This window comes from Triturus cristatus, chromosome 3_1 (assembly GCF_964204655.1).
Source record: "Triturus cristatus chromosome 3_1, aTriCri1.1, whole genome shotgun sequence".
Lineage (NCBI taxonomy): Eukaryota > Metazoa > Chordata > Amphibia > Caudata > Salamandridae > Triturus > Triturus cristatus.
In genome coordinates, this window is record NC_140583.1 from 1154889132 (window position 1) to 1154915906 (window position 26775).

The window sequence follows — 26775 nt, forward strand, 5'->3', positions numbered from 1 at the left end:
GGAGGCGACAACTACCTCATTACAGCGGTGTCCGGGCGCGGGGTTCCTGTCCCCCGCGCTCGGTCGATTAACGTCCCGGTCACCCAGGACACCCTCTCTTTCTCGTCCCCTGCAGGTACCGGCCCCTGGACATGGTGAACCGGAAACCCTCGCCAGCCAACCCGGAAGCAGAAACGGGACGACCTCGATCAACCCGGAAGCGCCCGGCCCTGACCCCGGAAGTGGGCAGCCAGACAACAAGCCGGAAGATAGAAAAAGCCCCGAGGACGACGGAGAGTCGTTCGGAGCAACCGACTCGTGGCAGGAGGCAGCGGAGAGCGACGAACCCCCGACAGAGAGCGGCGCAGCACGGCTAGACCGAAGCAAGGAAGAGGATGAGGACGTCTGGATGGAGGACTGGTGGCGTCCCCAGGAGGAGGCTGGAGAGCGGCCGCAACTCGGACGAGAGTTGCGGCGGGGCACGTGAGTACACGTCACCCTTCTCAGTGCCCCTCTTGTACCTAGAGTTGTAAATATAGAATTGTAAATAGCATAGGAGACACGCGCACTAAGACACTGTATACTTATCCCCTTTTTCACGAGCACTGTATAAATCCCCATCACTGCCCAGCACCTGGCACCTCTATCCCCTCCCCTCTCTTACTTGCCTCTTCCACCTCCCCTTTCCGTCCCGCCCTCACTTCACTCTTTCGTAAACCCTCACTCTCGGGTGTCGGTGGAAGTATTCCGACGGTGTGGCTCGGACTAAAAGCCCTTACGCTTCTCTCCTTTTCCCAAGCCTCCGTGGAGCCCCAGTACCATACCGAGGAGACAACTGCTGAAAAGGGGAAGCAAGACTCGATCCAGATTCCACCTCGCCGAGCCGGATCATCAGCCAAGTCAACCGTCCCTTCCTGCATTCTGACTCTGTACATCTGTTCATCTGTTGAATAAATAGCCCAGACATTGCTCACTATATTCGGCCTCCCTGCCTGTTATTCCGGTCTGCCCTTCCCACACGGCAACAAGTGGTGTCAGAAGTGGGATCACCCGGAGGCATGGAGGCCGCAGTCAAACAACTGGCGGAATGCCAGGAGCAACTGGGGAAGATGATGGAAAGATTCCTCAAAACGGCTGAAGACGATAGGGGACAGCTACATGATGTGTTGAGAGGCCAGGGTACCGCGCAGGACCAAGCCTTCGAGAAACTCACCACTGTTATGGGGCAACAAAGACCCGTCACCTCCCTGCCCTCAGTCGTAGTACAGAAGTATGTACCTGGAGAAGACCCCGATTACTTTTTCACGAACTTTGAGCGCCTAGCTCAGGCGGCTGCCTGGCCCGAAAACCGGTGGGGCCACTACTTAGGTCCCCTATTGACCGGAGAACTGCAGGCCGCCTACCAGCAGGCCAATATCCAGGGACAAACACCATACGCCGACATCAAGACCTGCATCCTGGAACGCTTAGGGATAGACGACGAGACATATAGGGTCCGACTCCGTCAAGCAAGGGAAGGACCCCAAGAAACTCCTAGGGCTCTAGCATTCCGTATTCAAGATTTGGCCAATCGGTGGTTAAAATCGGCTACAGCCACTAAGGAAGACATTCTATCCAAAATATATTTGGAGCAATATCTGGCTTCCCTACATCCTGCCACCCAGAAGTGGGTACGCCAACATGCACGTCTAACGCTCGACAGTGCGGTGGAAATAGCCAGCGCCTATAGCAGAGCCCAGGAATCCCAGCGACCCAAGGAGGAACATCATTCCCGCATACCTCCGGGGAACCATACCCGGGTCACACGACCCCCTCAGGTGGTCAGGAAACCCGAGCCCGCTTCCCTTATGCCTTATCCTGTCTTGCCTCGCCCCCACCCAACCGGACCCCAATGTTTTCATTGTGGTGGGTACGGACATATTGCTCGCGTCTGTCCTCAAAGGGAGGAGCCCATGGACATAGGGATGGCTAGAAACTATGTATGTCTCACCGCTGAAACCACCCCTCCTCCGTTTCGATGCCCAGTGCGGATTGAAGGACACAGAATGACGGCACTGGCCGACACTGGATGCAGACAAAGTGTCCTAAGACCCCAAGAACTACCTCACCCTGTCGGTCCAGTGACAGGTACCGTGGCTATCAAATGTGTCCATGGCGACACCAAGGACTATCCGACCACACAGGTCCATGTCCAAAACCCTACGGACATGGGTAGTCTGTTAACGGTGGGCCTTATACCTACTCTCCCTGAACAAGCGATATTGGGAAGTGATTATAGTGGTCTACCCCATCTCCTTCAAGACACCACCGAATCTCTGAGGAAATGCTGGGCCGAAGCTCCGTTTTCCCGTGAATCCCCTCCTGGGCGTCCAGCGGTCAAACCAACCAAGACCAAAAGACAGAAAAGGAAAGAAAGAAAGGACTTTGCTATGGCCTTTCCTGCCCAAGTCGATATCCACCCATGGGAAACCGACAGGGAATTCCGCGCCACGCAACAGGAAGACCTGGTGTTGCAGGAGGCATGGGCGCGGGCTCTGGATGCTGAAGATCCCCTACATGTAGGTCCTTATTTCTTCCGGAAAAACGGACTCCTCTACAGAAAGGGAGGACCCCAACAGCCTCCCCAGCTGGTTATCCCCGGGTTGTTTCGTGATAAAGTACTGTTCCTAGCCCACAGCCATTTGCTGGGAGGTCATTTCAGTGATGAAAAAACCGGTCATACAATCCTAGATAAGTTTTACTGGCCAGGGGTACACGGACAGATCAAACGGTATTGCCGGGAGTGCCCGGTCTGCCAACGGAATAGTCGATACCGGCCCCCCAGGGTTCCTCTCCAGCCGCTCCCCATCATCGATGTCCCTTTCACAAGAGTTGGCATGGACATTATAGGACCATTGCTTCCCTCGAGGTCCGGATGTAGATATGCTCTCGTACTGGTAGACTATGCCACCCGCTTCCCGGAAGCAGTACCCTTACGCCACCCCACCACTCAAAACATAGCCAAAGCCCTCATATCCATTTTTTCGAGGGTGGGTTTTCCCCGCGAGATATTGACTGACCAGGGGACACCCTTTGTATCCTCCCTGATGCGCCAAGTCTGCTCCCAGCTAGGCATCAAACAAATACGAACAGCTGCCTACCACCCCCAGACAGCTGGGTTGGTAGAGCGATACAACGCCACCCTTAAGACGACCCTTAAAAAGCTTTTGGGCCTCGAAAGTAAAAGATGGGAGGAGATGCTTCCCCTGGCGCTGTTCGCCATCAGGTGTAAGCCTCAAAGCAGCACAGGTTACTCACCATACGAATTATTGTATGGAAGAGCCCCACGGACACTCTTAGATATGGCTAAGGAAGCTTGGGAAGCCGAACCCGACAGAACCCGACCCTTACCTGAATACGTGGACAACCTAAAGACCCACTTGGAACAGATAAGGGTCATTGTGAGGCAGAACCTGGTAGCCGCTCAAGACACCCAAAAACACCAGTACGATAAGGGAACCAAAGGCCGGAAGTTCAATCCTGGCGATCTAGTACTGTTACTATTGTCTTCTTCCGACCACAAGTTACTAGGGCAATGGCAGGGCCCCTTTCCTGTTCTAAGAGCCGTGACTCCCGTTACCTATGAAGTGGAAACAGAACCCACCCGAGGTATCACGCAGATATATCACGTGAACCTCTTGAAGAAGTGGGAGGGACCCCGTCCTGTCCTGTCCAATACAATACCCCCTCCCTTTGAAGGATGCATTGACCCTGACCTCCCTGAACCTAACAAACAGGATCTCAGGCGAGTCCTGTCCTCGGTGCAAACAGTCTTTTCCTCCCTTCCAGGACACTCCACCGTGGTTGAACATGCCATCCACACGGAACCAGGAAAAACCGTGAGACAACGGCCCTACCGCATCCCCGAAGCTCGTAGAGCCATCATCAGAGAGGAGACACATCAAATGATGAAAATGGGCATCATAGAGCCCTCCAATAGCAGCTGGAATTCCCCTATAGTTCTAGTACCCAAGCCAGATGGCTCCACCAGATTTTGTATTGACTTTAGAGAAGTGAACAAAATATCGGCCTTCGACACCTATCCCTTACCACGCGTAGACGAAATGGTGGAACGCATAGGCAAAGCCAAGTACATAAGCACCCTGGATCTCTGCAAGGGTTACTGGCAGATCCCTCTCAAAGAAACAGACAAACCCAAGACCGCCTTTTCCACCCCTGAGGGTTTGTTTCAGTTTAAGGTGATGCCCTTTGGGCTTCACGGTGCCCGGCTACGTTTCAAAGAGCCATGAACTTGGTACTACAGCCACACATAAGGTATGCCGGGGCATACCTGGATGACATCGTCATTTATAGCGACGGTTGGGAGCAGCACTTACAACACTTACGATCTGTAGTGGCCTCTCTAGGGAACAATGGCTTTACCATCAACCCCTCCAAGACCACCCTAGCTGCCCAGAGTGTGAAATACCTTGGATACCTGTTGGGGGAAGGGCTCATACGGCCTCAGAACAATAAGATCAAAGCCATTCAGGCCATCCCCTTCCCTCAAACCCGGAAGGAACTTCGTGCCTTTCTGGGTTTATTAGGGTACTATAGGAGGTTTATCCCGAATTTCTCCCAAACCGCGGCCCCTTTAACTGACTTGTTGAAAAAAACCACGAGAACTGAAGAACTGCTCAGACATCCCTCAACCCTGGTGGTCCACGCCTTTGAACGACTGAAACAGTCCCTGATCTCGGAGCCGGTGTTAGTCAGGCCGGACTATACCCAAACTTTCATCTTGCAGACCGATGCCTCTGATCAGGGCTTGGGGGCTGTTCTCTCACAGAAGGACTCGACAGGGATCGAACGACCAATATTATACCTCAGCAGGAAGCTTTTTCCCCGAGAAGTAAATTATGCAGTGATAGAGAAAGAGGCCCTAGCCATTAAGTGGGCAGTGGAAAGCCTTAGGTACTACCTGGAGGGGCGTGAATTTATATTATACACCGATCATGCCCCTCTAGAATGGATGGCCCGCAATAGGGGCCACAATGACCGAGTCCTTCGGTGGTTTATCTCCCTACAGCCCTTTAGGTTTAAAACCTTACACAGGAAAGGACTACAACAGGGCAACGCTGATTATCTGTCCCGGTATCCACCTCCCAGCCCCCCTGCCAGAAAGACAGCTAGGGAAAGGGGATGTGGAACGGAGGCGACAACTACCTCATTACAGCGGTGTCCGGGCGCGGTGTTCCTGTCCCCCGCGCTCGGTCGATTAACGTCCCGGTCACCCAGGACACCCTCTCTTTCTCGTCCCCTGCAGGTACCGGCCCCTGGACATGGTGAACCGGAAACCCTCGCCAGCCAACCCGGAAGCAGAAACGGGACGACCTCGATCAACCCGGAAGCGCCCGGCCCTGACCCCGGAAGTGGGCGGCCAGACAACAAGCCGGAAGATAGAAAAAGCCCCGAGGACGACGGAGAGTCGTTAGGAGCAACCGACTCGTGGCAGGAGGCAGCGGAGAGCGACGAACCTCCGACAGAGAGCGGCGCAGCACCGAAGCAAGGAAGAGGACGAGGACGTCTGGACGGAGGACTGGTGGCGTCCTCAGGAGGAGGCTGGAGAGCGGCCGCAACTCGGACGAGAGTTGCGGCGGGGCACGTGAGTACACGTCACCCTTCTCAGTGCCCCTCTTGTACCTAGAGTTGTAAATATAGAATTGTAAATAGCATAGGAGACACGCGCACTAAGACACTGTATACTTATCCCCTTTTTCACGAGCACTGTATAAATCCCCATCACTGCCTAGCACCTGGCACCTCTATCCCCTCCCCTCTCTTACTTGCCTCTTCCACCTCCCCTTTCCGTCCCGCCCTCACTTCACTCTTTCGTAAACCCTCACTCTCGGGTGTCGGTGGAAGTATTCCGACGGTGTGGCTCGGACTAAAAGCCCTTACGCTTCTCTCCTTTTCCCAAGCCTCCGTGGAGCCCCAGTACCATACCGAGGAGACAACTGCTGAAAAGGGGAAGCAAGACTCGATCCAGATTCCACCTCGCCGAGCCGGATCATCAGCCAAGTCAACCGTCCCTTCCTGCATTCTGACTCTGTACATCTGTTCATCTGTTGAATAAATAGCCCAGACATTGCTTCACTATATTCGGCCTCCCTGCCTGTTATTCCGGTCCGCCCTTCCCACACGGCAACAAGTGCCTCATGCAGAACTCTTCCCACCAGGATAAATCGCTGCTTGCTGATTGCGCTCTGTATTTGCTGTGCCAGAGGGGTTGATTATTGTCTTTTGTCTAGAGACACATAGTTTATTTCCTATATTGCTTGTCCCTCCTTTCCTGATACTTCTCCCTACCTTCCTAAGACTTCCTAGCTAAGCTCCACTTGGACAGACTGGGTACTGAGTCCCGAGGCGTCGCCCATCCCACATGGATGACTCAGTCTCTTGTATTGTTGGGTTTATTGTTTTTGGGCCGTTGGTTAAGGAATTCACCGGGTTTCCCCTATCTGGTGTGGGAGGGGGGTGGGTTTCTTGGCGTTTTGTTATGATTGCTATTGTTCTTTGTTTCTCCTATCTTTCTGCTCCCCCCCCCTTGTATGCATTGAGGCGGCACCGATTATGTTTGGGCAGCTGTGCACGGGCACAACGGTTCCATTTCCCTACACATGTGATGGGGACACCTAGAATCGCTGTCAAGCTAACACTCCTCACTTGGAATGTCATGGAACTGAACAATCCACAGAAATGTAAGCTGGTACCACCCTACCTAAACCGACACAACAACAAAGTTGAATTCCTGCAGGAAATACACCTCCCTTCACAGGAGTCCACCCCATTCGCCTCCTCCTGGGGTCCCACAGATTCTTCGTTGGGTACAGTACTTATTCCAGGGAAGTATGCATCCTTATACACAGAAGCCTTCTGTTCACACACCACACCACTATAACCAATGACCAGGGCCCCGGTACCTGCTCGTGGCTGAGACACTGCTGGGGAGGACACTACTGTTTTTAAACGTATATGCCCAAAACACAGACGATCCTTCCTTCTTTTAAGGGATATCTGCTCTCCTGGACAGATTCGATCCGGATGTAACGTTAGTAGGCGGGGACCTGCATTCATGGTAGGATCCCACTTGAGATTCCTCCAGCTCCTGTCAGGGCGTTAACCTCAGTTTATAGGTGTTTTCTGGGACCTGGTAGATGCACATGCTTTTAGGGATGCCTGGCGCCTTGGAAACCCCAACGCCCCTGGCTTAATTTTTCATTCGGTGCCACATTAAGTATGGACACGCATTGACTATTTGTTTCTCTCTGCAGTTGCCTGCCAGAGGCTCCAAGATGTGGGGACGGTGCCACGCACTCAATTGGACATTGACCCAGTGCTATTACAGCTTACAATTCCATACAATGTGGGCTGAGAATGTAGATGGGCCTTACTGGCAACCGCCTTACTTGATGAGGTGATCCGCTTGGAACTCAGCGCTAACCTAGAATATTTTGAGATTAACTCCGGTTCGGTCACTCGATATGCCACCTTATGGGATGCCTCTAAGGCGTTCATTCGCGGTATCTGCATTTCCAAGCAAGCGGGAGTTTTGGGGGACTTGCACAGCTGTCTGGCTAAATTGGAAGATGAACTGACGTCCATAGACAGAGGTAACGCCCAACACCCCTCCTCATCTTCGCTTCACAAATGCGCAACTCTTCTTGAAGAGTTCAAAGACTTTGCTGACATGGAAGCAGCCTTGCTGGGTAAATATACCACGGCACGCAGGTATGGCGAAGGGAAGCACCCCGGGAGGACTTTGGCCTGCCTCCTGCGCCCCCTTCCAGGGAGTAGGACACATCATGAATCTATGTCTGAAAGATGGCACCTATGTATCGGACAATACCGATATAATTTGCAAACTAGTTTCATATTACAAATCCCTGTATACCTCTCGCCTACCTTCAGTCTCAAAGGCTCGCCTGGCCTATTTAGAAGAGGTGGCCATGGTCTGGCTTACGACTGGACTGGCCCGTTTCTCAGTGAACCCTTCTCTGTTAAGGAAGTTGCCCAGGCAATAGACTCGCTCAACAGCACAAAGGTCCCCAGCCTCAACGGCCTATCTGGTTCCTTTTATAAGGCATTCAAACAAATATTAACACCCCATTTATTGGAGGTTTATGCTGAGTCCTTGGACAGTGGGATCCTTCCCACTACGATGTGCAAAGCGGCGATTACGCTACTGCTAAATAAAACACAGCAAGGATTCCTTCAGGAGTAGCTCCTCCAGGCCTCTGTTGTTACTTAATTTCAACAATAAGATATTGGCCAAGGCGATGGCCAATAGGGTGTCGCTCCTCCTAGATCAAATCTTGTCACCAATTCATACACGATTCATACCACATAGGTCCACTGCACTTAATCTACAGACAGTCTTCCCTGTCTTGAAAAGTGTGTCCCCGGAGACACCCGTGGTGGTTGCCCTCCTGGACGCTGAGAAGGGTTTCGATTCTCGAGTGGGCTTCCTCCATGCAACGGTACGCAAACTCGCCATGCCAAATGGCTTTACTGCCCTGGTCTCTCTGTTATACTCGTTCCCCACGGACCGCATACAGATAAGTGGCTCCATTTCGGACCCTTTCCCAGTTTCTCGAGGTACCAGGCAGAGCTGCCTGCTGTCCCCTCTTTTATTTATTATCGCTATTGACCCTTTGAATTACAAGAACGTAATTTGCATCGCAGCCTACAGTTTCGGTCCGGCCCTCTTTCGTTACCTATGTACCTGGACGACAACCTGTTGTTCATCAGGCATCTCTCGGAAAACCTAGACCCTATAGTGCGGGAGATTATTGGGTTCGGTGGCCTGTCAGCACAGCACATTAACTGGGAAAAATAAGAGCTGTTCCCACTGATAGACTCCACAACAACCCGCCCCCCACCAAGCGAACAATCTTTCTGGTGGTCTGCAGACACTACTAAATATTTGGGAATCATGCTCCATGGGGACGGGGAACAGATTATCCGCCTAAATAACTGCCCAGCCATGGATAAGCTTTCTAATCAAATAGACCTCAGGATTTGCCACCCTCTCTCCATGGCGGGACGAATAGCTCTCATCAAGATGAATATTCTCCCACGCTTCTTATATTTGTTTGTCAACATCCCCATCCATTTGACAAACCCTTTTTGTCCAACTAGGCAGCCTACGGCTTAGGCTGGTGTGGGCAGACCGCAAACCACGCATCGCTTGGGAGACTTTCATGCTCCCTTATGACCGGGGCGGGTTCGCTGTCCCAAAACTCCGCCTGTAATACCTGGTCACGCAGGCACATTTTGCCTTATATTGGTTTCACCCAGAACCCCGCCTTTCCTACAACAAACCGGAACACAATATAGCAGATCCCATACTGCTTAATGCGCTGCTGCTGCACGGCATCACACTGAACCTGAAGGACGTTCGGTCTCTATCCACGACATGCTGGGCACGGCAGAGACTCAGTGGAGTGCTGGGCTTTGATTCCTTGTATTCTTCTGGGCTCCCCATAGCCCGGAACCCCTGGCTTCAACTTTCAACGGAGAGCTTGGTGCAGTGCACCTTGCTGATGTTGCACTTACACACCTTTGGGGATCTTTTCCAGGATGGACATATCAGACCACATCCCACCGCAGCCCAGGAAATGATGCACATGGACAGATGTGTCTTCACTAGACTGGATGGTACATTACTTTCCCACATGCCTTCCTACCCCCTAGCTCCTGAGGAGTTCCCTCCGCTTACACTTTTAATTACAGATCCAGCGGCCTCCCCATCTGATCGCTAAGCTGTATCATACGTGCATTTATACTGTGTTGCATTACATTGGGGTAGTAGGGTTAGTTCCACAACAGGGGCATGGATTCCCAGTATGACATACGGCGACTTGACAAGTGGATTTATTTCACGCTCCAGCCTCCCACAACACGCCCAAAGGACTTATGCCACCCACTTCGAGCCTATTAATGTACCTTGCAACCCGAATCTCCAACTTCATCCCCCCACCTGGCCAGCCATACACCATTATCACCTCCAGCCATTCAACTCACTGACCCCTAGAATGGGATGTGCCACCCGTTCTCCCATCTTCATCCCACACTAACCAATTTTCAATCAGCCACATTGCCGCATGTATAACAATTGTATGGTACTTCCAAACTCACCTCTCCAAACCCCCCCTGCCCCCCCCATCTCCTTCGCTCTCTACCATTTCGGTTGTCCTTCATGTTTTCTGTTTTTGAAAAATCTTAAATAAAGCTTAACAAAATATATTGCATTTGGGCTTTTAGTGTGCAACCATGATCCCCAAGTAACTGAACCTATTGAGCTGCCAGCGGAGGCCTAGATCAGGCAAGCGCTGTAGGAAGCTGTCTCTGTATATACTATACCAAAGTGAGGTATAGTGTGCACAGAGTCCAGTGGAACCCCAAAGGTAGACAGAGGTAAAGTTAGATAGCACCTCACTCTCTATTTGTGGTAGTGTAGTCGAGCAGTAAGGCAGTATCGGAGGACAGTGTTAAGCATTTGTTGTACACACTCAGTGAGAAAATGAATTCACACACTCAAAGACTGAACTTCAGACCAATTGTTTTGTATCAAAAATATTATTTTAGGTATTTTATTTCCTAGAACAAAGCAAGCCTGGCATAGGTAAGTGATAAGTACTTTGCAGTAGATATACAGACTGTGGCACAGTTTGGATTGCAATTGTAAATGTACTTTGAGTTGATTACAGTAGTGTTACTGATAATGCAATGCTTTTCAGAATACAGTACATATACTTTGAATGGGATTTTCAGAAAGATTACAGGTAAGTTACTTTTGGAGTACTTTTCTTACTCAGTGTAGTATTCCCTGGACACTACTCTGGGACACTTCCTGTAAACAGGCAAGTAAAATCGTTTTTGTTAAACTGTACAATTTCAAAGAATTTCTTTAGGTTTTCAAACTCCACACTTAGAAACTTTTCCAAGAAAAACAGTAAATGTTATCCTATGGAGAAAAATAGTGTTATCGGTTTTCGGGTAAGTATTCAGTAGTGGGAGTTGAGGTTCTGGGGGTAGACTCAGGGGTCCCCCAGGGTCAGGGATGCACTCTTGTTACACCCTTAGCGGCACTATGACGGCCGGGTGCAGAGTGCTGAAGCCCAGTGTTATCCAATGGGGAATAGAGGGCCTCTGGTTGGTGGCTGCTGACGAGCAGGCCACAAGGTTGTGGGAGCCAAGCTCCTGGTATTAGGCTCGGGGCAAAGGAGGATCCAGTTTAGCACAAAAAGTGCACCCGCAGCAGCGCAGGGGCGGCTGGGGTGCAGGGTGCTGTTTTGGTGTTGGGTGCCCTGTTTTCAATGGGGATTTTCGGTTTTCAGCTGCAGGCTCCGTCCAGGATGATTTCCGGGAGGAACCAACAGCTGGGCAGGTAAGTTGGAGGGCTTGGGGACGTAAGTGCACCTCCAGTTCTTTTCTCCAGGGCACAGGGCGGCTAGATGCAGGGGTATCTTTTGAGGTCAGATCTCACTTGGACCGGTGGGCCACTCAAACTTGGGCAGTAAGCGACGGGTGCAGTGGTGGTTCCAGGCGTGGGGTTTCTTTTTCCTCAGCAGGCGCTGAGTTTTTCTTTGGTGTTTCTTCTGAACAGAGCTGCTGTTCACAGGACATCCGGTCTTTGTTGAAGGCAGTCAGTCCTCCCAGGGGTTCTGGAGGTCGCTGGCTGCAGGACATGGCGATTTTTGGCGCAGTATCTCTGGAAACTGCAGATGGGCCGGTAGGGCTGGGGCCAAGTCAGTTGTTCGCTGCAGTCTCCTCTGCTGGGCGTCTTCTTTTGTCCTTTTTAGGTCGCGGCTAGCAAAGGCTGCGCTTGCGCAGTCTCGCTTGCGATATTTAATGACTTGGAGAAGAGGGGCTTGAACCCGCCTCTCTTCTCTCCTCTTCTCCATTGGCTGGCCTCTTAAATGCTGGTCAGCCATTAGAGAAGAGGTTTGTCTCTCCAAACATGCCCCGTCCTTTTCGGATTCGTGGGCGTGTTTTTTCGATTCTTTCTCTGGGCGTGTTTTTTTTAATACACACCCATAAGACAGCGAGTCTACTGCATGTCTTGCTCACGCTGCCTACACGCGCCAGTAAGCACTGTGATTGGTGGACCTTGTCAACCAATCAGAGAGCCTACTGGCGTGTGCAGGCAGCATGAGCAAGACACGCTGTAGACTCGCGTGGTGCCCACCCCGCTGGTTTGTGCTCCCCTGCGTGAGGCTGACGCCAAGAACACCTGGGCTTAGCTGAGTCGCAGCGATGCCCGCGGCAACCGGGAACCAAGGCAGAGTCTGCCTGGCTGTGGACGGGGGCCTGCGAGTGCAACAGCATTTGTGGTTCCTCACACACACACACCACTGACGCGACTGCGGCTCCGCTGGGAGGAGGAGTTTGACCGAGCCCTCCATGACAAAGAGTGGCTCACAGCCCTAGAACACCACAAAAAAAGTGTCCCGCAACCAAAGATTAAAAAATGTCCAGTTTAACATCCTACACCGCGCTTACCTCACGCCGGCTCGGCTTAAGCGCTTCTTTCCGACGTCACAATTCGACTGCCCCCGCTGCCACACTCCTGATGCCCCTTTTCTTCACACGTTTTGGACATGCACGACGTTACAAGATTTCTGGGCCACAGTGCACAATACAATACAAGCGGTCACGGGCCTGACAGAACTTCACACATGGGAGACGTGCGCCCTCGGCATCTTCAGGCGACATAAACAAAAGAAGGTAGAGACCAAATTTGCAACACTAGCCATACTCCTCGCTAAACGCAGCATAACTATGCACTGGCGATCACCGGAGGGCCCCCCAATAGCCACATGGTGGGGGCAGTCAAGAAATGGGGCATGCCTGAAGAAGATATAATCAGGCAGGAAGCAGCACGTGGGATGCAACGGAACCCCATATTAATGGAATGGGCGATGATCGTCCATAACTTTACACAAACACAGGCTGCACACGGGGAGACCCCCGCAGGCCACCCAAGAGGAACCAGGACCCAACACACATCAACCCAAGCAGACCCCCCCCCCCGCATTAGCCTACCCCTCAAGCCACCCCCAGTAGACCACTCCACCAGCAACGACGGGACCCATTGCCCGTAGATAACGGACCATAAAGGAGCGACGCCCCCCTAAACCCACCCCCCCCCCACATCTTCCCGAGTTACATTCACAATTCGGTTATAAATTTGGATTACTTCTTCTCATTACCACCTACAGACAAGAAAGGTCTAGCAAATGTCATGAGGGATTGGGTGCCACAGTAGTCCTCTTGACCTCACCTACAAACATGTTTCCAGTGTACCATACATGAGCAGAGTGACCCCCCTCCCCCGACCCTCCTCAATGGACACGCAGCTATTACCTGTTGAAATGCTGGTACCAAATGTAATACACTGCAAATTGTACCTGATTGTTGTATGCCATATATGATAACGTAAAAATCCAATAAAAAGTTTTGGTTTTTTTAAATGGTGAGAGACACACTGGTTTCCCCTGAGCAATATTTGATTGGGCGTACTTACCCAGTCACCAATGCTGACAGTGTTACCACTAATCATGCAATGGGTATGGTGACATTAGACTGGGGGGGAGGGGGTTACTGGCCTGAAACAGGTAGTGGTCTCTCCAAAGTTACCAGCTGCATGTCTGCTTGGCAATGACCTGGAAACCTCAGCCTGGGTTGAGGTTGAACTAAACACCCAGGCAGCAATGCTGGACATCCCTGAATTGGTGTGTGTAAAAACAAGGACACAGAGCAAAAGGCAGGGTGAAAGAATAGTGTTGGAGCCTGAAAGAATAGCCCAACCTACCAAGAGGAAAGGTAAGAAGACTGGGGAACCAACTTCTAGCAAAAGGATCAGGACACCTCTCCTCAGGGAGAGGACTTGGACACCCTAGAGGGAACTGAGCCTATGGAGCTTGACCCTTACCAGGTTGAAATCTTGGGCCCAGGGGGACCCTCTAGGGAAGAGCTGTGCCAGGGGCAGCAAGACTGTCCCACTCTTGAAAGCCTGAGGCAGCAAGCTGTTTCAGAAGCAAAGGGAGATGTCAGTGGTACCCACAGAGTTTATTGGGAAGAGGGATTACTGTACACTGAGGCAAGAGACCCCATTCCTGGAGCCACCAGGAGAGTGGTAGTGCCACAGAAGTACAGGGAGTTCCTCCTTACTTTAGATCATGACATCCCCCTAGCTGGACATTTGGGCCAAACCAAGACTTGGGAAAGGCTAGTTAGCCACTTTTACTGGCCCCAGATGCACCAAAAGGTGAAGGAGTTTGTCAGCTCCTGTGTTACCTGTCAGGCCAGTGGCAAGACAGGTGGCCACCCAAAGGCCCCCATGATACCACTGCCTGTGGTGGGGGTTCCCTTTGAAAGGGTAGGTGTGGACATAGTGGGTCCACTTGAACCTCCCACAGCCTTAGGGAACAAATTCATACTAATGGTAGTGGATCCTACCATTAGGTACCCTGAAGCAATTCCACTTAGGACTACTACAGCTCATGCAGTAACCAAGGCCCTCATTAGTGTCTTCACCAGGGTAGGGTTTCCTAAAGAGGTGGTTTCAGACAGAGGTTCCAACTTCATGTCTGCTTACCTCAAACACATGTGGAAAGAGTGTGGAGTGCAGTACAAGTTTACTACACCCTATCACCCACAAACTAATGGCCTTGCTGAGATTGAAAGGTATGATTATGGGGCTCCCTGAGAAACTCAAAAGGAGATGGGATGACCTCCTAACATGCCTGCTTTTCGCTTACAGAGAAGTACCACAGCAGGGAGTAGGGTTTTTCCCCTTTGAACTTCCGTTAGGCCATCCTGTGAGGGGACCACTCTGTCTTGTAAAAGAGGGTTGGGAGAAGCCTCTCCAAGAACCCAAACAAGATATTGTGGACTATGTGCGTGGCCTAAGGTCCAGAATGGCTGAGTACATAGAAAAGGCATCCAAGAATCTTGAGACCAGCCAGGAGCTTCAGAAGCACTGGTATGACCAAAAAGCTGTACTGGTTGAATTTCAACCTGGGCAAATGGTATGGGTTTTGGAGCCAGTGGCACCAAGGGCACTCCAGTACAGATGGAGCGGCCCTTACCCTATCCTAGAGAAAAAGAGTGAGGTCACCTACTTAAAAGGGTTATCCATGAGAACCGCCTAAAGCTCTACAATGACAGGGCTGACATCACCATGCTGATGGAGACTGATGAGGAACAGGAAGCAGAGAGTGAACCTCTCCCTGACCCCCTCTCCTACAGTCCAAAAGATGGGTCAGTAGATGGAGTTGTGTTTTCAGACACCCTCTCTGCCCAACAGCAGACTGACTGCAAGCAAGTCTTGCAACAGTATGCTAAGCTATTTTCTTTGTCCCCTGGTCTGAAACTGGTGTACCCATGATGTGGACGCCAGTGACAGTGCACCAGTCAAAAACAAGATCTATCGACAGTCAGACCAAGTCAAGGAAAGCATCAGAGCTGAAGTCAGCAAGATGCTGGAGTTAGGGGTTATTGAACCCACGGAGAGCCCCTGGGCTAGGCCAGTGGGTCTGGTCCCCAAACCTCATCCACAGGGTGGAAAGAGAGAAATGAGGTTTTGTGTGGACTATAGAGGGCTCAACTCTGTCACTAAGACAGATGCTCACCAATTCCCTAGAGCAGATGATTTGATAGATAAGTTGGGTGCAGCCAAATTCTTAAGTACCTTTGACTTAACTGCAGGGTACTGGCAGATTGGCTTGGCCCCAGTAGCAAAGGAGACAACAGCATTCTCCACACCTGATGGGCACTATCAGTTCAGTGTTATACCCTTTGGTTTAAAGAACGTCCCTGCCACCTTCCAGGGGATGGTGAATCAAGTCCTTGCTCAGTTGGAGTCCTTTAGTGCAGCTTATCTTGATTATATTGCTGTCTTTAGTTCCACCTGGCAGGATCACCCGATTCACCTTGGGAAGGTTTTAAAAGCCCTGCAAACTGCAGGCCTAACTATCAAGGCATCCAAATGCCAGATAGGGCAGGGCACGGTGGTGTTCTTGGGCCACCTTGTTGGTGGAGGCCAGGTACAGCCCTTACAGCCCAAGATCCAGGCAATCCTGGACTGGGCAGCTCCAACCACCCAAACCCAAGTCAGGGCATTCCTTGGCTTGACTGGATACTACAGGAGGTTTGTGAAGGGATATGGGTCCATTGTGACTCCCCTCACAGAACTCACCTCCAAGAAAATGCCCAAAAAGGTTAACTGGACAGTTAGTTGCCAAAAGGCTTTTGACACCCTGAAAGAAACAATGTGTTCAGCACCAATTCTAAAGGCTCCAGATTATGCCAAACAGTTCATAGTGCAGACTGATGCATCTGAGCTAGGGATAGGAGCGGTCCTATCCCAGACCAATCATGAAGGCCAAGACCAACCTGGTGCTTTTATAAGCAGAAGGCTTCTCCCCAGGGATTAGAATTGGAGTGCCGTTGAGAGGGAGGCCTTTGCTGTGGTTTGGTCCCTGAAGAAGTTGAGACCATACTTGTTTGGTACTCACTTCCTAGTTCAAACTGATCAGAGACCTCTCAGATGGCTAATGCAAATGAATAGAGAAAATCCTAAACTGTAGAGGTGGTCCATCTCCCTACAGGGAATGGACTTTGAAGTGGAACACAGACCTAGGATTGCCCATGCCAATGCAAATGAACTTTCCAGGTTCTTCCACTTAGACAATGAAGACTCTCTAGGGCAAGGTTAGTCTCATCATCTTTCGTTTGGGGGGAGGGGTTGTGTGAGAAAGTGCCCTCTTTCTTGCATGGTATGCCCCCACTTTTTGCTGAATTGCTGATGTTCTTTGACTGAGTGTACCCTGGGCTCCTGCTAATCAGGTTCCCAGGGCCTATGTTCCTTCCCTAAAACTGCATTGTAACCGAAACCCAATTGGCATCTCTGGCCACATGTCAGCCCCTAGTAAATGGTACCACAGGTACCCAGGGCACTGTGACCAGAGAAGGCCTCTAAGGGCTGCAGCACTTACTGTGCCACCCTTAGAGGCCCTGTACCCTGACACCCACAAACTGCCTTTGCAGGCTGCATGTCTAGGTGCAGAACAAAGTGAAGAGTCGACATAGCACACATCCTTGTGTGCCATGCCCACAAACAACTGCCCTGGCCTACATCAGTCACCCCTCTAGCTAGGTGCCCTATGCCAGTGGTGAGGGTACAGGTGCATGAGCCCTGTACCCCTACAGTGCCCAATTACATTCCTGGGCACTGTAAGTGCAGTGCTGCCATTGAGAGTATATGGTGCTGGGAGTTTGTCATTACGAACTCCACAGCACCATAATGGCTACACTGAAGACTGGGAAGTTTGGTATCAAACTTCTCAGCACATTAAACCCACACTGGCAGTGTGGGATTTAATGTAAAATACACAATAGAGGGCATCTTTTCTCCAAAAAGTTTCTAAGTGTGGAGTTTTGAAACCTAAAAATATTCTTTAAAAATCGCACAAATAACCAAAACGTGTTTACTCACCTGTTTGCAGGAAATATCCCAGCGCTGAATCTAGGTATCCAGCACGGAGTTAGAAAAGTAACGTGAAAAGTAACTTACCTGCAATATATTGTCGAAGCCCATTCATTTCAATGTACTGCTCCAAAAAGTACTGTATTTGCTAAGTGTTGCATACTACTGCTCCCCTGTACATCAAACAAAGTACAGTTTCTATTGCATTTTCAAACTGTCCTATATCCAGTAACTTATTACTGAAACTTATTTAATGCTTACCTGTACCAGACCTGCTTGGTTCTAAAAATAAACAACAGTATATTTTTATACAACAACAATTGGCCTAGAGTTCAGTTCTTGAGTGTGTGAATTCATTTGCTGACTGAGTGTGTACATCAAATGCTTAACACTGTCCTCTGATACTGCCTTACTGCTTGACCAAGCTACCACTATTAGAGAGTAAGGTTCTTTCTAACTCTAACCTCTGCCCACCTGTGTGGACTCTTGGATTTTATACACACAGTACCTCACTTTGGTGCAGTTATGTTATGTTATATGAGTTTGTAAAGCGCGCTGTTACCCAAGGGTGTCCTGGCGCTGAGCACTGTCTACCTGAAAAACATCCATCCCTGCAACCGAACTAAGGCAGAGCTGGAAACAACCAAGTCTTCAAACCTTTCCTAAATGAGAGGAATTCCGTGGCAGACCTTAGATAAAACGGAAGGTCATTCCAGGCTTTGGTAGCTCTGAGAACAAAGCTCTTGCCACCCCAGTTAGCCTTTTTGGCCCTCGGAACGGCCGCCCGTTTTGAGTCCATTGAACGCAATGTTCTTCCGGGGACATACTATTGGATGAGTTTTGTTAGATCTTCCGGGTCAGTCCCCCTTAAAGGCCTTAAAAACCGCGGAGAGAGCTTTAAATTGGACTCGTCGTTTAATTGGGAGCCAGTGAAGGTGACGTAAGCCATTTCTGACCGACACAAATCTCGGGGTGCCCGTAAGCAGCCTGGCTACCGCATTCTGAACCATCTGTAATCTGTTAAGATGTTTATTATTGATAGTCAGATACAAGCTGTTACAATAATCCAGGCGGGACAGAATGAGGGCTGGGACAACTGTTCTGAAGGTTTCATCCGTAAGGAGTTTTATTTTCTTCAGTGTTCTTAGAATAAAGAAGCTGATAGACACCACTCCGCTAACCTGATCCCCAAATGTGAGGGTGTTATCAATAATCACCCCCAGATTTTTGACCTTACGTGCAGGTAGTGGCGGAGGGCCCATTTTGCTGGGCCACCATGCAGGAGACCAGAGGTTGGGACTGTTCCCAAAAATAATCACCTCTGTCTTGCCTGCTTTCAACTTTAAACAATTGGCAGACATCCAGCCGGTTATTGCTACAATGCAGTCGTGGCAGCTTGGGGCCTTTTCCGCTTCTTTGCCTCTCTGCAGAGATAACACGATTTGAGTGTCATCAGCATAAGAGGTTAAAAATAGTCCAAAATATCTTTTAAGGGCAGCCTGTGGTCTCACATAAATATTAAAGAGCGTTGGGCTAAGTGAGGACTCCTGTGGAACCCCACCAAGATCTACTGTTTGTACTCGGTCCGCCAAGAAGGATTTCAATAGGTTCCAGGCCACACCCTGGGCCCCAGCCTTTGATAGATGATCCATCAAAACCTTGTGATGGACCGTATCAAAGACGGCCGACAGATCCAGCATTTTCAGAATGGCTGAACCTCCCTGGTCCACCGCCACGCGCACCTCTTCCGTGGCTTTAATCAAAGCTGACTCCGTACTATGCCCTGCACGGAACCCATATTGAGAAGGGTCCAAAATGTTGTTATTCTCCAAGAACAGGCTTAATTGTATGTTCATGGCCTTCTCAATACTTTTTGCAGGTACAGGGAGGCGGGAGATCGGTCTATAGTTATTGGGATCACTGTGATCTAAGTTTTTTTTTTTTTTATCAGTGGTAGGATTGAAGCCGTTTTCCAGGCCATAGGGTATTGACCTGCCCTCATTATCTGGTTAAGTAAGGAAATTAAGGTGTTAGAGTTACTGATCGGCGAGATTTTCATTACTGCAGCCGGACAAGGGTCTTTGGGGGAGCTGGATCTGCAACCCATCAATAGATTGTTAACCTCCTTATTCCCCAATAGGGTGAAATTATTGAATGTAGGGGGGTAATTAGTTTCAATAGACCTTAGTGCCCAATCACTAGCCTCATCCTGTTGGTTGCAGAAAGAGGAGAAAATGACTTCCACTTTGTTTAGAAAAAAAGCAGGTAGGGTGTCACAGAATTCTGTGAGTAGTGGGTTTAGGGGGGGTTGTGAGGTTAGTCACAGTTCTAAAAAGTTCCTTTACCAAAGATTTTGCTCCGCTGATCTGTTGGGATAAGTAGGTTTTTTACTTCCTGAAGTATTTTTTTGTAGGTTGTCAGACTATTTTTATTAGCTTTTTTGTTAGTCTGGCTGTACCCCTTTCTCCAAAGACACTCCAGTCTCTTACACTCTGATTTAAGCTCCTGTAGGTTCTGAGAGAACCAAGGGGCGGAAGGAAGCCCACGTCTGGGAGAGCACCATTTAACAGGTGCCAGTCTGTGACAGGCGGTGTCAATCCAACCCTCAAAAGCCATTGTAGCTTCCTATATGTTAGTGGGAAGATTAGGAACCGGGTCTATCAAAGCTTTATCAAAGTTGGCCCCATTGATATTTTTCCAGGCTCGTATGGCTATCTTATCCCTGGGCTTCGATTTGGATACTTTGATGTGGGACATAGCACTAGCAAAGATGATAGCGGCATGGTCCGACCAGGGAAGTGGCAAAATATCCAGAACAGAAAGACTCGAGGAGTTTGTAAAGATTCCGTCAAGAGTATGGCCAGCCTTAAGTGTCGGGCCTTCTACCCGTTGCGAGAGGTCCCCTCCCCCAAGATTTGCATCAGTCTACAGGTATCTGGGTCGGATGTGTCCTCCAAATGGAAGTTGAAATCGCCCAAGATGGTATAGGTTTTGGCACAAAACCCCTCCACCAGCATTGAGCCCATAGACTCCAGAAAACTACCTCTGGGGCCTGGAGGTCGATAAATGAGCATGGCTTTGAACGTATCTTGCGGCGCATAGCTCACGCATAGCTCACGCTAACTGATAATGCCTCACAGTCTGCGTTGGAAGCACCCGCAAATTAGGGCATTAGGCTTTTGTGATATATAACAGCTAGGCCCCCTCCTTTCCTTAAAGGTCTGTCTAGCGCATGACAAAGAAAGTCTGGTGGAGAGGCTTTAATAATGTCAGGCCCTGAAGCACTGTCAGTCCAGGCCTCCGTAATGAAGGCCATCTTGATATTGTATTCCTCAATAAGCAGGGAGCATCCCGCGCTGTGTTTAACTAATGATCTAGCGTTTAAGAGAAGGCATTTAAACTCAGGCTCGACCATCGGCTTCTGCCTCCCTGCCACAGTTCGGCCCCTGGCAATAGAATTGCAGGGAAGCGCCAAGATCTGGGGGAGTGAATGGCAGCAGTCGGTGCAGTACTTTGCCATGGCCACGGGTTCAACACACTGCTGAAATCTGAGACAGCGTGCTGTGCCTCAAAGTATCACTAGAATAGGTCAGGCGCTGTGGTAGCAAAGAATCAGTGTTCCTGTCCCTGAGACCGGGCAGAGCGCGGACGGGTGCAAACGGGCTTGCCTTAAACGCACCTTCAGTGTCGGCATCGGCTTTTATCGTCTGGCTCAACAACTAGCCCGCTAACCTCCCCAATGGCCGCCGCTCACCACCTCTCCCCCAGTAGTAGTGTTGGTCGGCGTGAAGCGATTTCAGCGGTCCTGGCCTTGGAAGCAGGCAGAGTACCACACTAAGGGTAAGTTAATGCTGCGATTTAGGGTCCAGTATTTTTAAAGTGCATTTTTATTGATCAATCAGCAGTGTAAAAGTGCCAGAGCACCACGTACAGGGAAACCACAAAGATTAAAAAAGGTCTAAAATCCAACCTTTGCCTTCCACGCGCTCAGCCTCACTCACAGGGACCTGGAGGGTATTGAACACAACCCTTTCCAGGCAAAGCAGTGCAGCGCGGTCGCGTCGGCATCGGCTATTATCGTCTGGCTCAACAACTAGCCCGCTAACCTCCCCAATGGGCCCCGCTCACCACCTCTCGCCCCAGTAGTAGTGTTGGTCGGCGTGAAGCGATTTTAGCGGTCCTGGCCTTGGAATCAGGCAGAGTACCACACTAAGGGTAAGTTAATGCTGCAATTTAGGGTTCAGTATTTTTAAAGTGCATATTAATAGAGCAAGCAGCAGTGTAAAAAGTGCCAGTGCACCATATTTAAGAGTATAAAACGCCACACAACAATAAAGTGGTTAAAAGTGATAAATACACCACTAGTGGAATTTTGTTATGGTGATTTAATGGCCATGTTGTATGTCTAAGAGGAATGTTACACTGTTGATCCTTCTCACACTTCTTCTGAGTACAATTATATTGAAAGTTATGTATGTCTTATCTCTATAGGTGAGGAAAAGTTTAACACTGCATCCAAATGCATTCAATGGTGACTTCTCTTAAGGTGTGACTAGAGTATATGGAACCAGGTTTAGCTGACACCCAGGGAAACTTACTAATCCCAGATATTGCTGAAAAGGAGACACGCACCAGGGAATAAACCCACGCATGTTTTGTTGTTCAGATTGCACTACAAATGTTAATGGGCAACAAATTCAGATTAATCACATTCATGTGATAGAAAAACTCAGCAACATACAGGAAATGGCAAACTGTCTCCAACCTCCATTTCCATATATCTCCCACTGAAAACAGATGTGAGGAAAAGTGATTTTATTAAAGTTTGCTGTTTGCAGTGAATTATGGGTATGAGAACGAAGTGGGAGCTACATAAGACTCGTTACCCTGGACTCCCCAGGTGGCTTAGTCTTCAGAAATGTCTGAGTTTAGTAGGTTTCCCATGGTGCTGGCGGAGCCAGAGGCCAACTACTGCGCTACCCACATCACCAGAATGAGTGAACTTGAAAGTAAAAATCACAATGTTTTCTTGTTACATTTTGGGTCTTCCATGTCATGGGTGATAGGCCCGCCATAAATGTGGGGCTCTGTTTTATTAGACATATAAGAACACAGAATAGTAGAGCATGTATTTGTATGCATTTGTACTTATATAGCGCACTTCTACCCAGGGGTCTCGTAGCGCTGTATTCATACCGCTGTGGAACCCTTCCTGGTTTTCCTGTGAGATGTCCACTCCTGGGCACCCCTCCCAAGGTGAAGCCAGGCATCCTAGCGCTGTAGGGGCCGTTGTGGAGATTAAGCAAGCTATTGCCCAGAGTTGCACAGTGGGACCCATGATTAGAATAGGCACCGAGGCGAGAATTATCAGGTCCGGGGAAATTGAATCCAAGAGCCGCCGAGGCGGGAATTGAACCCTGGTCCCGGGCCAGACCTCTGCATCAGGGTCTGCCGCTCTAACCATTGAGCCACACTTCTCCAGCATGCGTTGTGATCAACTGGACTGCCCTCCATTTCTGGCTTCTAAGCCAGCGTGCAAAAGAAAACACATTTTATAACCCTCATTTCAGAGTTATACAAATAACCACTATTCCTAAACTCATTATCCTGGAAACATTTCAGAACTGCACAGGTTTCCTTCATACCTAATATTCATTTATTAGACTTTGCCATAGGAATTTGTGAATGGTCGGTACTACATTAAAAATCTATATATTTAATGCAGTCAATTTGATGGTATCTGTGCATCATGTGTATTTGTGAACCAATCAACACTACTGTATAGGCCTGCAACCAGAAGAGTACGACAATGTATTTCATAGGACCAAAAAAATATAAATGAAAACATTGTCACCTTTTTCTATATGTTCCTTCTTATTATTTTCATTATTTCAACGATTAGTTTGTTTGGGGAAACCATGAGTGAGCTACAAAAATGAGGCACTGCTGATTTCTGAATTGTCTACTTTTCAGAAATGTACAGCTATATTGTTTCTCACCTGTTTTCACCACAACTGCAAGTTGGACAAAACCACAAAAGCTAGGAAAAAAGGTCTAACAATAAACTGTGGTAAAACCTGTCTTTTTTCAACTTTGCCTGTTTCTGAAAGCAGAGGAGAGGGCAACCTTAGCACAGTAAAACGTTTGTTGATGTGATTTTGACAAAAGAAGAGATCTGTTGCACAGCACTTTTGACCATTTTTCTACACAAAAAAGAAATGCTACATATTGGCTATTTTCTTGAAGTTTTCAAGGTGAATTCGATAACCCGGGGTCCTTTAGAGTCCTCAACATGTGGGAAAAGGACACAAATTTGGCCTGGATGCCTTTCGTTCAATGTAATTATGAAGGACTAAGCTTGGATTGCCCCAAACATCAAACACATGGCTAAAAACGTGGGAGCAGATGCCTGAGCACTTAACAATGTTAAAGTGCAGATTGTGTACAATCGAAACTGGTTTTAGGTACATGGCAAGAAGTCTTCCACGATTCTGTGAAAAGGACTATTTTAAGTGTATATGAACATCTATAAAGATATTATAATGCAAAAACTATGCTTCTATTTTATGATCATAAATAAAGCCTGGAAACCAAAGATTCCAGGGGGTTCTTTAAAGTTGAAAGCTTCGCAGGAAATACTATAGCCATCACGCTCATTGCCTTGTTCAGCACACGAAGAATAATAACGAAGTTATGTTTAATGCTTACCTTGATAGCAAAGCTGAAGCAGTTGATGGCAGCTTGCAGATGCTCCTCAAAGCTCGGACACTGCAAGCAATGTATATCTTGCTCGGCCTGCAAGAACAGGCGGGCAGCTTCTGTCAGGGCCATTGCTTCCCCTGGCGCATTGAACAGAGTCTGTTCGCAGCTGAAAAACAAAGAACAATAGCAGGCTTCAGTCTCTCTGTATTCACTCGCAGGATGGGTAAGATACATTACATCGTGAGTTTCAGATTGCGCTAGTTGGCCGGACAAAATGATAGAATTGCTAAAATGGACTTGTACATTTAACTAAGAGCAATATTAAAGATGATCTTTTTTGGGGGGCGCTAGAGAGCCCGGAGCAAGATGGCCGCACCTTAGTGCTGCTCTGCTGGTCGAGACCATTATCCGCCTAATATCCTGCTTCCCTGGTGCCATCCATGGCTGTAATTAACATCTCCTGACTCTCGAGTTGCTGACGACCGTGCTGAGGCTGCTGTTTTCGCTTTTCTATGCTGCTAAACGCATTTTTGCAGCGAGATCTTGCTCCGATGTAAAATGGTGGCCCGGAAGGGTACGAGCTGCTGAATTTCCCTGCCCGCTTCTCTACTGCCTTGGTGCCGAGATTGCAGTCTTGGACGGCTTGTTGGAACTCCGGACTTACCTGCCAGCTCATCGGTTGGGAGCGCATGGGGCTCGCTCGTATCTTTAGCAGGACGAGTGGCCGCGATCACGGGAGCCGCCATACTGAAGTGGGGTGAGTGCGCTGCGGCCCCCTGCCTGCTCTGACGATCGCCGAGACAGGGTACGTGCTGAGAAGCCTGTGTGGGGCAGCCTGATGAGCAACATACCTGTGCCTGGCGAGAGTTGCTTGCTCCCTATTGCCGCCTGGCTGTTCCCTTCTTGGCCTGGATGTCTCCCGCCTCTGCACTTCTTCAGTGTCGCGGCCTTCAGTCTGCCGTTACGCCGCGCTTGCTGGGATTGGAGCCGTGCACTTGGCCTAAGGAGAATCGCGGCGTGCTACGCCCCTGCTGAGCCTCCGAGACGGCAGCGGAGGGAAATATCTGCACTGCTGCAGGATCGGGTGAGGGATTTATCTGAGACAGTACTGCCTCCTGGAATTTACACTGGGCCGGCGGGCTGCGCGAGCTCATCCCAACGGACTGCACTGTGGTCTATTTGATGCGAGTCTCCTTACTGGGGCTTCACATATGGACGAGTGTGTGAGCGGTTAATCTGGGCGCTTACTGGAAATACTCCCTCCTGTTTGCATACCCACATCTCTGGTCGCCCTAGGAGTGTTCTATGGCCTGCCTCATTTGCTGGATTGCACCGCGACCTCACACCTCTGGGTATCACCTTATGTTGTGCTTGTGGCGGCCCGGAAACCACGCCATCATGATAACATGGGTGTTGTGGTGCGGAGACTGCTGTGATCTCTGAGATCCGCTATATAACTGCTGGCTCCACTGAACGAGGTGCGACTCATCTCATTGGTGTGATTATTGCGTAGGTACCTGTCCTGGGTTTACTGCACGGCTTCTACTTACATTCACCTGCCAGGCCGACGAGGGGTCACATTCCTGTGTCTGCCTGCTGCATCTCCGTCGCTGTACTGTGCGAGTCTGGCTGTTCGGCTGCCCTGCTCCAAAGGTTCAGCTGGTCCCTGTGGCTAGTGACTGAAGTATTGCTTGTGCTGGTGTGGGAGCTAGCATTGCCGAGGGCCTACACTGGTTCTTCTACACTCTCTCTTTGGTGCGCTATAAGCAGTGGGACATTAGCTGGTGATATATCCTCTTCCTGGGCCCTGGGATCCAGGCCTTGTGTTTCTACACAGGAGTTTCTTCATCCGGCTGTGAATACTTGCTTCAGACCACGGCAAACATGAGGAGGGCGGATAAGCAGCAGAGTAAACTGCAATTCGAGACCAAGAAGCAAACGAAAGCCCAAACCTCCAACTCTTCAGACACTGACCCTGATCCTGAAGCGGGATCGAATGCAAAGCTTGAGAGACTGATGCTGAACATGCAACAAAGCTTGCAGTCCATTGATGCGAAGATTTAACACCTTAATTTGTGCATGGATACTATGGCGGCGAAGAACGATAAACATGACACGCAGATAGCGGAGGCAGAGCAGCACATCTCGAATACGGAGGATCGTATGGAGGTTGTCCGCACATCTTGCTCCAGCATGGAGAAGCTGTTGGAGGTGATCCGTGCGAAGAACGAGGACATTGAAGCTCGCTCCGGAAGAAACAATCTTCCATGGAATCTTACGTCGAAACGCTGCTTGTGAATCTTCTGGGTGCAGAACATTTTTCAGTGCTCATAGTGGAAAGAACTCCCCGCTCCTTGGCTGCCCACCCTGTGCCGGGGGCGCCATCTCGTCCCATTATCACCAGACTTTTTGATTTATCGTGATCGGGACACAGCGCTCCGCCTGGCTAGGGAGAAGGGCAATCTGAACTATTAAGGAATGAAAGTGGAGTTGTGTCCTGGTTTCACTGTAGCTGTGCAGCAAGCGCGCCAAGAGTTTCAGGCTGTCAAGAAGAAATT

At 49.7% G+C, this 26775-nt stretch overlaps 1 protein-coding gene across 2 annotated transcripts in view; it reads right to left on the minus strand.

The window, feature by feature from the left end:
• Positions 1-26775, minus strand: part of LOC146861664 (40-kDa huntingtin-associated protein-like) — a 521777-nt gene that overhangs the window by 350429 nt on the left and 144573 nt on the right. For both annotated transcript variants that reach the window (XM_085646014.1, XM_085646015.1), the window contains exon 4: positions 24224-24383. In XM_085646014.1, coding sequence (XP_085502140.1) covers positions 24224-24383 — 160 coding nt within the window. The remainder of the gene's footprint in view (positions 1-24223; positions 24384-26775) is intronic.